The 15999-nt window shown below is 40.8% G+C and overlaps 1 protein-coding gene across 1 annotated transcript in view; it reads left to right on the plus strand.

Moving 5' to 3' along the window:
* Nucleotides 1-15999, plus strand: part of UBR1 (ubiquitin protein ligase E3 component n-recognin 1) — a 141803-nt gene that overhangs the window by 69718 nt on the left and 56086 nt on the right. The window contains exons 23-30 of the mRNA XM_081112661.1: nt 1886-1938; nt 3362-3464; nt 3939-3987; nt 4380-4534; nt 6310-6409; nt 7005-7114; nt 10841-10927; nt 14887-15068. Coding sequence (XP_080968787.1) covers nt 1886-1938; nt 3362-3464; nt 3939-3987; nt 4380-4534; nt 6310-6409; nt 7005-7114; nt 10841-10927; nt 14887-15068 — 839 coding nt within the window. The remainder of the gene's footprint in view (nt 1-1885; nt 1939-3361; nt 3465-3938; nt 3988-4379; nt 4535-6309; nt 6410-7004; nt 7115-10840; nt 10928-14886; nt 15069-15999) is intronic.

Consider the following 15999-nt stretch of genomic DNA (forward strand, 5'->3'; position numbering starts at 1 on the left):
GAGCTTGCAGTTTAAAAAACATTGTAACAAATATAGAAGCTAAACAAAACCCCAGAAATCAGCTTTCAGAGAGCTGGGATCTCAGAGCTGGAGTTGATAGAGAGTTTGGATTATAGAACCGAAATAAACCAGATACCTGTTTTCAGCAGCTGAGGCCTCAGAGCTGGAGCCAAGCCTCAGAGCTAAAGCTGGCCCAGAATAAAAAAAAGAAAAGAAAAAAAGGAGCAGTTGGGAGCTTCAGTCACCCCCAGCCTGAAAACAGCCCTCAGCCCCTCACCCAGAATGGCCAGACACCCCAGTGGGGAACCCCGCCCTGAAGGGTGTGTGACCAGCTGCAAACAGCCATCATCCCCTCATCCAGGCTGGCCAGGCACCCCAGTGGGGACCCCCACCCTGATCCAGGACACCCTTCAAGGCAAACCAGCCAGCCCCACCCGTGCACCAGGCCTCTACCCTATATAGTAAAAGGGTAATATGCCTCCCAGCACTGGGATCAGCATGACAGGGGGCAGCGCCCAAACCCCCGATCGCCCTGCCGCTCTGTGTGTGACAGGGGGCGGGGCCACAACCTCCCTATCCGCCCTGCGCCCCAACCCCCTGATCAGCCCTGCTCTGTGCCTGATAGGGGGGAGCTCCCCAACCCCCTGATCGCCCTGCGGCTCTGTGCGTGACAGAGTGCGGCGCCTCAACTCCCTGATTGGCCCTGCTCTGTGTGTGTCAGGGTATGGCGCCGCAACACCCCACCCCCCACGGGCCGTGCCCTGAGTGTGAGATTGGCAGCGCCTCAACCCCCTGATCGGCCCTGCTCTGTGCGTGACGGGGCAGTGCCCCAACCCCCTGATTGGCCCTGCTCTGTGTGTGACAGGGTACAGAGTCCCAACCCCCCTGATGGGCCCTGCTCTGTGAGTGACGGGGCAGTGCCCCAACCCCCTGATCGGCCCTACCCTGAGCGTGACTGAGAGTGGCATCACAACCTCCTGATCGCCCTGCTCTGTGCATGACAGGGGGCGGCGCCCCAACTCCCCAATCGGCCCTGCTCTGAACCCGACCAGGGGCTGCACCTAGGGATTGGGCCTGCCCTCTGCCACCCGGGAGCAGGCCTAAGCCAGCAGGTCGTTATCTCCCGAGGGGTCCCAGACTGCGAGAGGGCACAGGCCGGGCTGAGGGACCCCCCCTCCCCCCCGAGTGCACAAATTTTTGTGCACCAGTCCTCTAGTACTTATAATAAAAGAAAATGCTTCAGGTATACCTAACTTTTTACTGCTTACCCCAAGTACAATTTTTTAAAGGAGTCTTTCTTAATTTTTGCAAGACTATAGGAATCTATGATAGTTTACTGTCTTGACTAGGTCCTTTTCCTGATTTTAAATGACTTCATTAAAAAAAAAATCTTTGTTCAAAGAAAAGTTTCAGGCAATTAGAAAAAATATATATAATTGCAGAAGCCAGACTACATTTGGACACTTGCATATGTGTTTTGCTATAGATCCCATTTATTTTGCTACCTTGATTTTAGCAAAGTACATCATGGGCATGTGCTTAAATGGTGTGGGTAATGAATGTACTACATAAAGTTCTTTTTCTTTGAACTACCAGTTTTGGGGGGTGTGTGTGTGTGTGTGTGTGTGTATACATGCATATGAGGGCAAACTTAGATAAAATTTCTTCCTTAAACAGTTTATACATAGGTCTTACCTCTATTAAGAAATTGTTCCCTCCAAACAAAGTTAATTGTGTTTAGGCCTAATTTTTTATATTAGAAATTGATCTTTTATTTATTGTGTATAAAGTACTTCAGGAATGTTGAAAATGAATTCTACTTCTCAGTAAGAGAAGAAAAAGTCATTATATGAAGGTAAAAATAATAAAAATTATGTTTCAACAGGAAAATAATGAAACCGGCTTAGAGAATGTTATAAACAAAGTAGCCACATTTAAGTAAGTACTTAATGCTTATGCTTATTCTGAGAGTAGGCAATCTTTGGTCTTGTATTTTGGATACTTTGTAGAAGCTCTGAAATTCTTGCTTGAATTCCCAAGAACTAGAATAGAGTGTTAGAAAGAGGACAAGGGGCACACAGTAGGCACTTTAATACATGTTTGTTGAAGAAATGAGTATTTGGGGCAGGTGAATGAGCTATACCCATATGTGTGATATTAAGTGATTTAGTATGTAACAAAGAAACCTTACCCATAGTCTTTCCCATCAAGTATGCCAAGACTTACTTATTCTATAAATTTTCATTTTACATCTTAATTTTAGACTTTTCTAGTAGGTTTATTTTTGTGTTTGTTTTTAAAAAGAATTGTATATTTACTGACCTTGAGGCAAATTCAATACACAACCAATTTAAAATTTACATATTTTAATTCAATTTTGAAGTGTTTTCTCACACACACATAAATTGGCATGCAGTAGTTGTCCTAAGGCAGCAATTTTCAATGGATGTGCTGCAAGAATTTTCAAAACATGCAATACCTATTTATTTAGGGACACTGACCTCTTTTCCCTCTTGTCTAGTAAAAAATGACAACAGCCAACACAGCAATAACTGTCTGATGTAAATAAATCAGAATAATGCTATTTTTTTGTCAGATTGGCAAAAGTATATTTTTTAGTGTGCTGCCAAATTTTAGCAATTATTTTATGTGTGCCATGAGCTGAAAAAGGTTGAAAATCTCTATCCTAAGGTAAAACACAGTCATCTTAAATGGTTGCAAGTATTTTCACCCAAATTTGAAAAATTGTTTATCCTGAACATGAAAATCTCTAGTAGATTTAAAACAGTATTTTATGTGTTGGCCGATATAGTCAGTCAGTTGAGTGTCATCCCATCCCATGCACCAAAAGGTTGCCGTTTTGATTCCTAGTCAGGGCATATACCCAGCTTGTGTATTCGAGGTGCATATAGGAGGCAACCAATTGATGTTTCTTTCTCACATCAATGTTCCCCTCTCTTCCCCTCTCTACCATTTTTAGATTTGACCTTAGATAACACAATGTGCTTTAGTTAAACAGACAACCTTTAGGTTTCAGAGGCTAAAAAAGAATCCTTAGGAACTTAAAAAGGTCATGGAATCAATTATAGGTAGTATAAAATAAGCTTCCTTAGATTTGTTTGAATTTCATAATTATGAAACACAGGTTAGCCATTATCAGGACTTTGAGCATACAGTGTATGTTTTTAGTTTTAATATTGGAATGAATTTGTCATTTCAGTTTAAGCCAGCTGAGTGAGATATAATTATGGTTTTTTTCTGCTAGATTTTGACTTTTTGATTACTTTTTAGGTTCTTATTTTGTCTGTATTCTATTCTTCAAGACAACTGCAGTTCATCTCTGTATTTTTTATTTATTTAGGAAACCAGGTGTATCAGGCCATGGAGTTTATGAACTAAAAGATGAATCATTGAAAGACTTCAATATGTACTTTTATCATTACTCCAAAACACAGCATAGCAAGGTAGGAAAAGATATCCTCTTCAGAAAATAAAACTAAAATGCTTTTTAACTCCACAGAAAAATTTCTGGGTTTTCTGTAGTTTCATACTCGTTTTTATTAATAGAGGCCATTATTTCATCCAAGAAATTAAAATGGAATCAATAATGTTATCTAGTGTACAGGTAATATTGAAATTTTCTATATTATACAAGAAAAGGACAATAAGTAAATATTGTTGACTGAAAGAATGGGCACTAAATTCTTGAGGAAGGATATTACCCATTTATTTTGCAGAGACTTTCCTAGTACAACCATTTTGCTTCTGGAACAAGGTAGCATTTTGAATACACACTTCAGTATATAAAATATTTTGGTAGGTTGGTGGAACTTTCTTGCTTCCTTCAAAGTATTCCATTTGTGTCATGCTTGCCAAGCAGTATATTTAAAGATAGACTGTCTTCTTTTTCTTTTTCTTTTTTTTTTTTTAATATATAGGCTGAACATATGCAGAAGAAAAAGAGAAAACAAGAAAACAAAGATGAAGGTAAAAAGTGAGATTCTGAATTGACTCATTTTGACTATTTCCTGTGCTTTTATTATCAGCTGAGTATATAGTGGTTTCTTTCTTGTTTATTTAGTGTGGGTAACTAATACAAGTGCAAAGAACCCTTTGTTTCTTGTTCACATTTTAAGATATGGCCCACCTCAGTGGTGATATAATTTTAAATTATAGCAAATGGAGTTTATTTTGGGTGATTGACATAGTGATTTATATTTCTCTTGACATTAATGTTTTTAGTGCTTTAAAGGTAATAAAAATTGTGTTGTTTTCGCATGTAATATATGACTTTGACATTTGCAATTGAGCATGTAGAATAACCCAAATAAAAATGTACCTGTTTATCTCTTCTGCCATCCATCTCCCTTCTACTATAGCATTACCACCACCACCACCTCCTGAATTCTGTCCTGCTTTCAGCAAAGTGATTAACCTTCTAAATTGTGATATCATGATGTACATTCTCAGGACCATATTTGAGCGGGCATTAGACACAGATTCTAACTTGTGGACTGAAGGGATGCTCCAGATGGTATGTAAACCTCAAATATTACCTGAGTCAAAACCACAACTAGTGCACCTGAGACACAGAGGTCATTAAAAATAGCTTTGGTGTGCCCCGCTGGTGTGGCTCTGTGGTTGAGTATCGACCTATGTACCAGGAAGTCATGGTTCAATTCCTGGTCGGAGCACATGCCTGGGTTGCGGGCTTGATCCTCAGAGTGGGGCGTGCAGCAGGCAGCGGATCAGTGATTCTGTCTCATGACTGATGTTTCTCTCCCTCTCCCTTCCTCTCTGAAATCAATAAAAACATGTTAAAAAAAAAAAAAGCTTAGGTGTGGCACAGATTTCCTTAGTGACACATCATGTTTTTAGTATCCTTACTTCTGGGAACCATTTATTTTTATTTATATATATATATATATATATATACACACACACACATATATATATATATATATATACATATATATATATATGTGTATATATATATATATATATTAGAGGCCTGGTGCATGAAATTCATGCACTCAGGGGTGGGGGAGTTCCTCAGCCCGGCCTGCACCCTCTCTCAGTCCAGGAGCCCTTGGGGGATGTCTGACTGAGGAGCAGGCCTAAGCTGGCAGTCAGACATCCTTAGAGTTGCCATGGAGGCAGGAGAGGCTCCTGCCACCGCTGCTGCACATGCCAGGTCTGAGCCCAGTTCTGGCTGAGCAGCACTCTCCCTGTGGGAGCACACTGACCACCAGGGGGCAGCTCCTGCATTGAGCATCTTCCACCTGGTGGTCAGTTCGCGTCATAGCAACCGGTTGTTCCGCCATTTGGTTGATTTGCACATTAGCCTTTTATTAATAGGATAGCCTGCTCCTACTGATAATAAAGTTCCAAGTTATTGTGTCATAATTTTCTATATATTTTTTTTTATTTCACTTGTATTATGAAGCGACAGTGTAATAAAGACTTGATGACAGACAGATCTAGGCTAAATTTTCTTTTTTTCTTAGCTATTGTTGGCCTGCAGGTTCTAAATGCTGTCTTACTGTATCTGTATCTTAATTTTTGTTATAGCAATGGTAAATAAATGTCAATAAGATTTCATACCATATCAGATATATTTGAAATCAAAGTTAACATTTCTCTTCCTAACTCTCAGTGCTATTCCTAGGAAGTAAGCATTGTTAAAGGTTTGTATCTTCTGGAAATTATTCCACATTAGTGCATATAAGCTTACTTCAATCTTAAAGCTACAGATTCTATTGTAGGCATATCTGTAATGCATTTAACCAGTCTCTTATTAAGAGACATTAGGTTGCTCTTAGGTCTTTGTATAACAGAGAACACTAAAATGAGCATCCCTATATAAATATCTTTGTATAGTTAAGTGAGTGTATCTATCATACTAATTCCTAGTATACTGGGTCTGTACCTTTACATTTTTTTATAGATATTGTCAAATTGGCTTCCAAAAATGTTACATCGGTTTACTTTCCCATCACCAATGTGGTGAAAAGTACCTGCTTCTCAACACCTTTGCCAGTTTTGTATTTTACTAAATGGTAAAAAAAAATTTTGCCACTCTTGTAGGGGAAAAACAGGATGATCTTGCTTCACCTTACACTTATTTATTATTAAGTGAGGTTGAACATTTTTCATATGTGTACTTATCATTTCTCTTTCTGTAAACTTCTAGTTTGTAACCTTTGCCCATTTTTACCTATCAGATTGCTTATTTTTATTCATCCGTTTAAAATATATTTACCTGAAGAAGCACAATCATAAAGATCTTCTCCTATATTTCTCCTGTAGGCATTCCATATTCTGGCGTTGGGGTTACTAGAAGAAAAGCAGCAGCTTCAGAAAGCTCCTGAGGAAGAAGTGACCTTTGACTTCTACCACAAGGCTTCAAGTATGTTTTAGGCTGAGCGAAGGATAGGTGGCCTTTTGTACTGTCTTCAACCTAGAAGAACAGAATAAGTTTAGATTAGATTTTTATTAAATGCTACCTGATTAAGAGTTTTTTCAAAGCACACTCCAGGCATATTGCTTATAAGACCAAAAGGAGAAAAGCATTTTATTTCTATTTATACACAGGTTTTTTTTTAGATCATTGAAGACATCATAAATCTATTTAGTTTATGGATATATAATAGCTCCCACTTTCATATTTTTGGAGCTTTGGTTCTTATTTAAGTACTTTTACCAAACATGAAACATGTGGAGGAAAGGCAAGAGACAGATCAGTAAGATTAGCTTTCACTTACCAGCCCCAAGGGACAATGAGCAAGAGAGACCCAAAGTAAATTCAAGTTTTGAAGTTGTTTAATTCAGTACTTCATACTTCCTGTAATTGCAGATTCTTCCATTAAAAACTTAATGTATTTAAGGGATTAATTGCAAACTTTGCTTATCCATTGAATAATATTAGCTGTAAGTTATAATTTATACATAATTATGAAGCAATTTATTTACTTGTGACATGTACTTTTTGTGTTTTAAAAAAGGATTAGGAAGTTCGGCCATGAATGCTCAGAATATACAAATGCTTTTGGAAAAACTCAAAGGAATTCCCCAGTTAGAAGGCCAGAAGGACATGATAACATGGATACTCCAGGTAAACCTGGAATGGAAAATAACTGGTTATATCTTGGAATAATTATTTAAGAATCCTCTACTTGCGCCCTACCCTGTTTGGCTCAGTGGATAGAGTGTCATCCTGTGGACTGAAAGGTCCCAGTTTCAAGTCCAGTCAAGGGCACATGCCCAGGTTTTGAGCTCCGTCCCCAGAAGGGGGTGTTCAGGAGGCAGCCCATCAGTGATTCTCTCTCATCATTAATGTTTCTATCTCTCTCCCTCTCCCTTTCCCTCTGAAATCAATAAAAAATATATTTTTTAAGAAAAGAAGAATCCTCTGCTTGCCTCTAAAATTAAACCACTATATTCTTGTGAAGTCATTTACTTCTGTTTTGTTTTTTTAATATATTTTATTGATTTTTTTACAGAAAGGAAGGGAGAGGGATAGAGAGTTAGAAACATCGATGAGAGAGAAACATCGATCAGCTGCCTCCTGCACACCTCCTACTGGGGATGTGCCCACAATCAAGGTACATGCCCTTGACTGGAATCGAACCTGGGACCTTTCAGTCCGTAGGCCGACACTCTATCCACTGAGCCAAACAGGTCAGGGCTACTTCTGTTTTTTTATGCTTACTCCTATGTTTTCATGTTAGTAACTCTATTTTCTCTATGTTTTAGTGGAGTTTAAAAAAAATAAAATGTATTCATGTGTGTTATTCAGTTAACGTATTGAATCCAACTATGTGCTGTACTCATTGCTAGACTCTGAACAAGACAGATAAGGTGCTTGCTGTCATAGAGCTTATGTACCAACTGAGATGCAGACAATAAATAAGAAAATACCAGGATAATTCAGATGAATAGAGGGTAACTTTAAATGGGTAATCAGAAAAGGTCTGTTTTGGGAGATGACATTAGAACTGAATGACTTGAAACCAGTCATAAGAATCTGGGGGAGCACTCTAGAAAGAGGTAACAGCAAAACTAAAGCTCTAAGGTGACCAGAAAGAAGGCCAGGACGACTGGAGTACAATGAGGAGAGGGAGAGAGAGATGGGCAACAAGGTCAGAGGGGCAGCCAGCAGCCAGGCCATTATAGGAACTTACAGGTCAGGGCAGTGATGGCGAACCTTTTGAGCTTGGCGTGTCAGCATTTTGAAAAACCCTAACTTAACTCTGGTGCTGTGTCACATATAGAAATTTTTTGATATTTGCAACCATAGTAAAACAAAGACTTATATTTTTGATATTTATTATATATATTTAAATGCCATTTAACAAAGAAAAATCAACCCAAAAAATGAGTTCATGTGTCACCTCTGACACACGTGTCATAGGTTCGCCAACACTGGGTTAGGGTAAAGTGATGGATTTTACTTTTGAGTACAGTGGGAAACCATTGAAGGATTTTAAGTGACAATATATTATCTATATTTTTACAAGCTCACTCTGCTGTGGGGTAAATGGATTATAAGGGACAATTATAAAATCAGGGAAACCATTAAAAGATTATTGCAGTAAACCTGGTAGAAGTAAGTATGACTTAGACTAGGATGCAAATGCCAAGAAGCTAAACTGATTAAGGTGTAGTTTGATGGTAGAATCTATTGTACTTGCTGATAGATTTGATGGAAGGGGAAATTAAGGAGTCAAAGATGACTTCTGGATTTGGAGCTTGAACTATTGGGTGGGTGGCTGTGCCTTTGGGAAGGAGTGTATAAGGGGTTATGGATAAAGGCCAGGAATATTTCTTTAACGAAAACCTTCCATATGGAAACATGAAACCAAGATTATGGGGTTTCCCCTCACTGTATTTATTAAAATATTCTGATGTTATCAGCTAGATAATTGTTTTATAATTAGAATATAGAATGATTTTTTTTCCCACATTCATATCAAATGGAGATCTTTGTACTGATTTGTACTTCAAGAAGTCTGCCTTTTTTATTATGTAACTAGAGGCCTGGTGCACGAATTTATTGCACTGCGGGGGCGGTCCCCTCAGCCCGGCTTGTGCCCTCTCGCAATCCGGGACCCCTTGGGGGTCCTAAGCCAGCAGGCAGACATCCCTCTCGCATTCCGGGGCTCTCGCTCCCTACTGCCCATCTTCAGCGGAGGTGGGTGAGCCTGGCTTCTGGCTGACCAGAGCTCCTGCATTGAGTATCTGCCCCCTGGTAGTTACTGCTTGTCATAGCGACCGTTTGGTCCATTTGCATATTAGGGTTTTATTATATAGGATCAGACACTCCTTAAGCAAGCTTAATGTAATTGGATATGTAACTGTAAGATAAAGATGTTATTATTAAGATTTTTCTTGAAGTAGATTTCATGAATATTTTGTATTTGAGTTAAATTTACCAACATAATAATTTAAAATACAAAATCAAAACAGAAACAAGAGAAGTAGTTAACTATTCTAACTTTATTAAGAAAGTAAACTGAACTGTGATTTAGTCCAACATTTATATTCTACAGATAAGATGTTATAAATTGAAGATTTATTCCTGAAAATTTAGTTTTGGTTGAAATACCCAAGTTCATTGTCAAAATATACAAAAAGCATAAGTGTTTGCTCTTATAAACATTGGGTATTTTATCCAAATGCGTAATGTAAAGTTGTGTTGTAAGTTTCTTGTGGGAGATTTTTCCACATGAGATTGAGGCTCCTTCAAAATATCAGTAAATTTATACCTTCATATTGTTGGAACCTGATATTTGGTATGAGGAATAAGATAGCTGTTGTGGAAACACCTCTGAAGATAAATGATTAAGTGAAAATGAAAAGTAGGAAACAGCAACCTAGTATATAACAGGATTGCCTCTTATGAGAAGACTAGAGGCCTGGTGCATGAAAATTCATGCACCTGAGGGCGGGGGTCCCTCAGGCCGGCCTGCCCCCTCTCACAGTCCGGGAGCCCTCGGGTGGGAGGCAACCTGGCAATCGGGAAGGCGATGGGCAGCCGCCATCTGAGGCTTGCCTGCACCTCAGGCTGGCCCTGGGCGGGCTGGGGACTGGGGGACTCAGGGGGCAGGCGTGTGGAGTGGCCGGACCCACCTGGGGGCGGGCCCAGCTGTGTTGCAACCTGCCGCCCTGGCGGGCCTGACGGGACCGTGCGCCTCCATCTTTGAGGGTGTGACAGTCAATTAGCATATTCCCTCTTTATTGGCTGTGGATGCCGCCATCTTGTGAGTGTGCGATGGTCAATTAGCATATTCCCTCTTTATTAGATAGGCTATGTAAATATAACGAATTAAATTCTTTTTTTTATTTATTTTTTAATATATTTTATTGATTTTTTACAGAGAGGAAGGGAGAGAGAGATAGAGAGTTAGAAACGTCAATGAGAGAGAAACATCAATCAGCTGCCTCCTGCACATCTCCTATTGGGGGTGTGCCCGCAACCCAGGCACATGCCCTTGACCGGAATCGAACCTGGGACCTTTTCAGTCCGCAAGCCGACGCTCTATCCACTGAGCCAAACCGGTCTTGGCACGAATTAAATTCTTTATTTTCCCTGGCAAAAGCAGAGGTATGGTAACACCTGCAGATCGAATCAGTTTATTTTGATTCCTGGAACCTCCTCTTTAGCTCCATTGCTAATCAAATAGGGGAGGTGTTTGTCACAGTTAGGAGTCACTGTGTGTGTGTATGTGTGTGGTTTAAGTCAAAGAAATTTGGACACTTGATGACAAAATCAGATTAGTGAATTTTTCTTTTCCTGATTAGTGCAACCAAATCTTTTAACATTTTATTTGTTTTTCAGATGTTTGACACAGTGAAGCGATTAAGAGAAAAATCTTGTTTAATAGTAGCAACTGCATCAGGATCAGAATCTATTAGGAACGATGAGGTAATAACATTATAATAATGGTGACATTCATCTCTGTCTTTGAACTTTGCTGGTATAAAGGAGCTGCTTCTTTCTGTTAGAAGGAACCTATTGTAAAGTACATGAGATGTCCATTTTCTGTTGTTCATTAAGCTGCTTCTTTTTTTAAATCCTTATCCAAGGAGTGAGGATATTTTATTCCTTTGATTTTTAAAGAAAGTGGAAGGGATGGGGGATGCCGAGAGAGAAAGAGAGAGAGAGAGAGAGAGAGAGAGAGAGAGAAAGAGACAGAGAGAAGCATCGACATGAGAGAGACACATCAATTGGTTGCCTTCCACATACATACCGACTGAGGGCAGAATCGATTCTGCAACCCAGGTATGTGCCCTTGACTGGGAATCAAACCTGTGACCATCCAGTGTGCAAGCCAACATACTAACCATCGAGCCATGCTGGCCAGGGCTCATTAAGCTTCTGTATTGCAGGGATTAGTGGTACTTGACATGTAGTTATCCAATATAATACAAAGTCAGAGGAAATAGATGTGTAGTGGAGCTCTGTTGGAAATACTTCATTAATTTAAAAACTTTTAATATCTGATATTGGGATATGTCTTACAATCAGTAGCTTCTTATAATTTAATCAGCCTCATTCTTAGTGGAACATAGACAATGGTACATTTTAGATTCAATGAAATTGTAATATTTAGATTATGAATTTTCTTAATATAATGAATCAGGTTTTGATTATTTTAATCTTAAAACTAGAATATTATTTGTATTTATTAAATATCCTTTATAAAAGGAAAACACTGGGCTTAAGTTAGAATACATAATAAAAAATGCCAGTACAAAAGATGGCAGTGTAAGCAAATGCCTGTACTTGCTGCCTCCCACAACCACATCAAAATTACAACTAAAATATAGAACAACCATCATCCAGAACCACCAGAAAGCTGGCTGAATGGAAGTACTACAACTAGGGAAGTAAAGAATAAAGTACACTGAGACTGATAGGAGGTGCCCAGGCGCAGAAGGGGCAGGTCCAGCACCCATGTGTGCCGCCTTTTTAATTGGGAGAGAAATTGCTTCTGCGAAGGCTGCCCTAAGGAGCAAGGGGTCCCAGCCCTACACCAGACACCCAGCCCAGGGTCCCAGAGCTGGGAAAACAAGTCCCTGCGCACTGTAAAAACCAGTGCAGCTTGGGGCTGAGTGACACAGGCTGCTGGAGACCCAGCTGCTCTTCTTAAAAGGCCAGCACCAGAAACTGAATTTACAAAGCGGGAACTTCCTCTGAGCTCCAGTGCCGGGTGAGGCTCTGGAGACCCAGACACATACAGGGAGAAACTGCACTGTCTGGCATCAGGGCAGGAACTCGGGGGCAGCTTTCTTCCAGACGGAGGTGCTTGCGTCAGTCATTATTCTCATGCAGGGACCTCCGTGGTTGCAGGGCTGACTGGCAGCCATTTCTGTTTGCTCCACCTGGTGATTCCCTTAGGCCCCGCCCACCCAACTTACAACCCCACCCAAGCTGTGCAGCGGCTTTTGCATATGAATGGCCTGCCTTTCCTCAGGCTAAAAACCTGTCAAACAAGCTGCAGCTGGGTTAGGGAGCTCAAACCTATCACCAGCCTGCCTTGCTTCACAGCTGGGCCTTGTCTGGGCACTTACAAACCTGATACAAGGAGGAGGACTCTGCAGATCTCTCTGTAGCTCCTGCTGGATGGCCCCAGGCAGTGGCTGACTTTGCATCTCCCTGGAGACCCAAGAGCCAGTGTACCCAGTGGTCAGAGTGAGATTATACCAGATTACAACTCTTCACATCCATAAACGACACACTCAAGGGGCAGACTCAGTGAGCACCAAAGTCCCACTGAAGCAAATCCTGCTCCATAAGGATGTCTCTTGCACAGTAGCTCTCCCACTGTAGTCACAGCTGGTCCTCACAGCCAATTGGCCTGGGGGTCAATTCCTCCCAGTGATGCCAACAGCAATCAAGGCTCAACTACAGCAAGGGGTGCACCTAGAGCAGTGGTCAGCAAACTGCGGCCCCTTGAGTGTGGCTCTTCCACAAAATACCACTTGTGGACATGCACGTACAGTGTGATTGAAACTTCATGGCCACACTCAAGGGGCCAAAGAGCCACATGTGGCTCGCAAGCCACAGTTTGCCGACCATTGACCTACAGTGTCCACCTCAAGTGATTGGGGAGCTGAGCCACTGGGCCCTTGTATAGTAGGACACCTACTATACAAGGCCACTCCATCAACTCAAGGAAACTTAGCAGCTACCCAGTACATAGAAACAAACACAGGGAAGCAGCCAGAATGTGGAGACAAACGTCACAAATGAAAGAAATGGAAGAAAGCAAACTACTGGATATAGAGTTCAAAAACACAGAAGGTTACTCAAGAATCTTCTAGAAATCTCCAAGGTACTTAGACTTTCAAGGATCTTAGTGAGAATGCCAAAAAAAAATGGAAAAGGACCAGTCAGAAATTAAGTATACACTGACTAAAATAAAGAATATTATACAGGGATTCAACAGTAGACTAAAGGATCCTGAGAATCAAATCAATGATTTGAAATATGAGGATGCAAAAAACACCCGACCAGAAGAGCAAAAAGAAAAAATCCAAAAATATGAAGATAGTGTAAGGAGCCTCTGGGACAACTTCAAGCGTACCAACATCTGAATTATGGGGGTGCTAGAAGAAGAGAGAGAGCAAGATATTGAAAAGCTACCTGAAGAAATAATGACAGAAAACTTCCCCTACCTGGTGAAAGATATAGACTTACAAGTCCAGGAAGTACAGAGAACCCCAAACAAGAGGAACCCAAAGGGGACCACACCAAGATCTTGGCAAAAGACAAAGAGAGAATCTTAAAAGCAGCAAGAGAAATGTAGTTAGTTTCCTACAAGGGAGTGCCCATAGGAATGTCAGCCGATTTCTCAACAGAAATTATGCAGGCCAGAAGGGAGTGGCAAGAAATATTCAAAGTGATGAATACCAAGAACTTACAGCCAAGATTATTCTACCCAGCAAAGCTATCATTTAGGATTGAAGGTCAGATAAAGAGCTTCACAGACAAGAAAAAGCTAAAGGAGTTTATCACCACCAAACCAGTATTATATGAAATGCTGAAGGGTATTCTTTAAGAAAAGGAAGAAGAAGAAAAAGATAAAATATATGACAAACATAATGGCCACAAATACCTATCTATCAACAATTGAATCTAAAAATCAAACGAATAAAAAATCTGATGAACAAAATAAACAGGTGAATGGAATAGAACCAGGGGCATGGAAATGGAACAGACTGACGGTTCTTAGAGGGAAGGGTGTATGCGGGTGCGGGGAGGGGAGTCTGGGGGCGTCTGGGAAGAGATTAGACAAAGATCTTATATGTATGTATGCATTACCTATGGACACAGACAGTAGGGTGGCAAGGGCCTGGGGTGGGGTGAGAACTGGGTGGAGGGGAGCTATGGGGGAATAAAGAGGGGCATCCATAATAATCTCAACAATAAAGAGTAATTTTTTAAAAATGCCAGTACATCTCAATAATATTGTTCAAGATCTTAGTCTTAACATCAGGTCTAAGAGTAACTGTTGAACATCATCAGATTGGCTTAAATTGGTTAAATGTCAGTGGTTCAATGATTAACAAATGATTTCAAAATTTTGTTTCATTTAATATTTTTCTTGATGTACCTGCATTGAGTATAAAAGACAGTTTATTAGGTATTTAAAGTATTGGGCCTTTATATTAAATTATTAAAGTAACCAAAGAAGCAGTTAGTTGCATGATATGATGGGAAAGTATGCTAATTTTGAGACTTAAGTTTGAATCTAGGCTTAAGGGGTGGGGTAATCAATTTTATCAGACTGTTACTCTAGGAAATTTTGCCTGGCTGAACACTATATGCAAATTATAACACTAGCTTTTACCTAATTTTTGTGATTTCATCATACCCAGATTACTCATGATAAAGAAAAAGCTGAACGGAAAAGAAAAGCTGAAGCTGCTAGGCTACACCGCCAGAAGATCATGGCTCAAATGTCTGCCTTACAGAAAACCTTCATTGAAACTCACAAACTCATGTATGATAGTACATCAGAAATGTCTGGAAAAGAGGACTCCATTATGGAGGAAGAGAGGTAAAACAAAGCAAAACTAAAAATTAGCAAATCCGTTTTTGGAAGAAAAGTACATATTCACTCCAATAACGTTTTTTCAAATATATTTTATAGTAAGAAATTACACTATTTTTAAAGACAAAAAGATAGGAAGATGTGAACAGAAGTAATAGAAATTGACTCCTGTTGTCTTATATACATGGGCTTTTTTAGATACACATTTACATATCAGTTCATATATTCCACATCATTTTTATTATCTATACTAATAAAAGGGCAATATGCTAATTAGACCAGGCGTCTTCTGGACATCCTCCCTGACAAAACCAGGCCCGGGCGCTTGTGGCTGTGGCTGGCCCAGGTGAAGCCGTCTACAGCCCCAGGCACCTGCAGCTGGCCAGGCAAAGCCACCCACAGTCCGGACACCTGCGGCCCAGCCCAGGCAAAGCCAGCAGCTGGCCAGAGGGAGGGAAGCCCAGGTCCCAGGTGCCTGCGGCCAGCCAGAGGAGGGAAGCCTGGGTCCTTGGTGCGGTCTCCAAGTCAGAGGCGGTTAGGGGTGATCAGGCCAGCAGGGGAGTAGTTAGGGGCGATCAGGCCGGCAGTGTAGCAGTTAGGGGTGATCAGGCAGGCAGGCAGAGATGGTTAGGGGCAATCAGGCAGGTAGGCAGGCGAGCAATTAGGAGCCAACGGTCCTGGATTACGAGAGGGATGTCCTCCAAGGAATCCCAGATTGGAGAGGGTGCAGGCCGGGTTGAGGCACCCCCTCTCCCCAGCCATGCATAAATTTCATGCACCAGGCATCTAGTCTATGTATATAAAAGCCTAAGCGACTGAACGATTGGTTAACTGATCGCTATGATGCACACTGACCACCAGGGCACAGACACTCAATACAGGAGCTGCACCCTGGTGGTCAGTGCGCTCCCACAGCCAGCTTCCTGTGGCCGGCCAA

The sequence above is a fragment of the Myotis nattereri genome (genome assembly GCF_964212035.1).
Source record: "Myotis nattereri genome assembly, chromosome: 1".
Classification (NCBI taxonomy): Eukaryota; Metazoa; Chordata; class Mammalia; order Chiroptera; family Vespertilionidae; genus Myotis; species Myotis nattereri.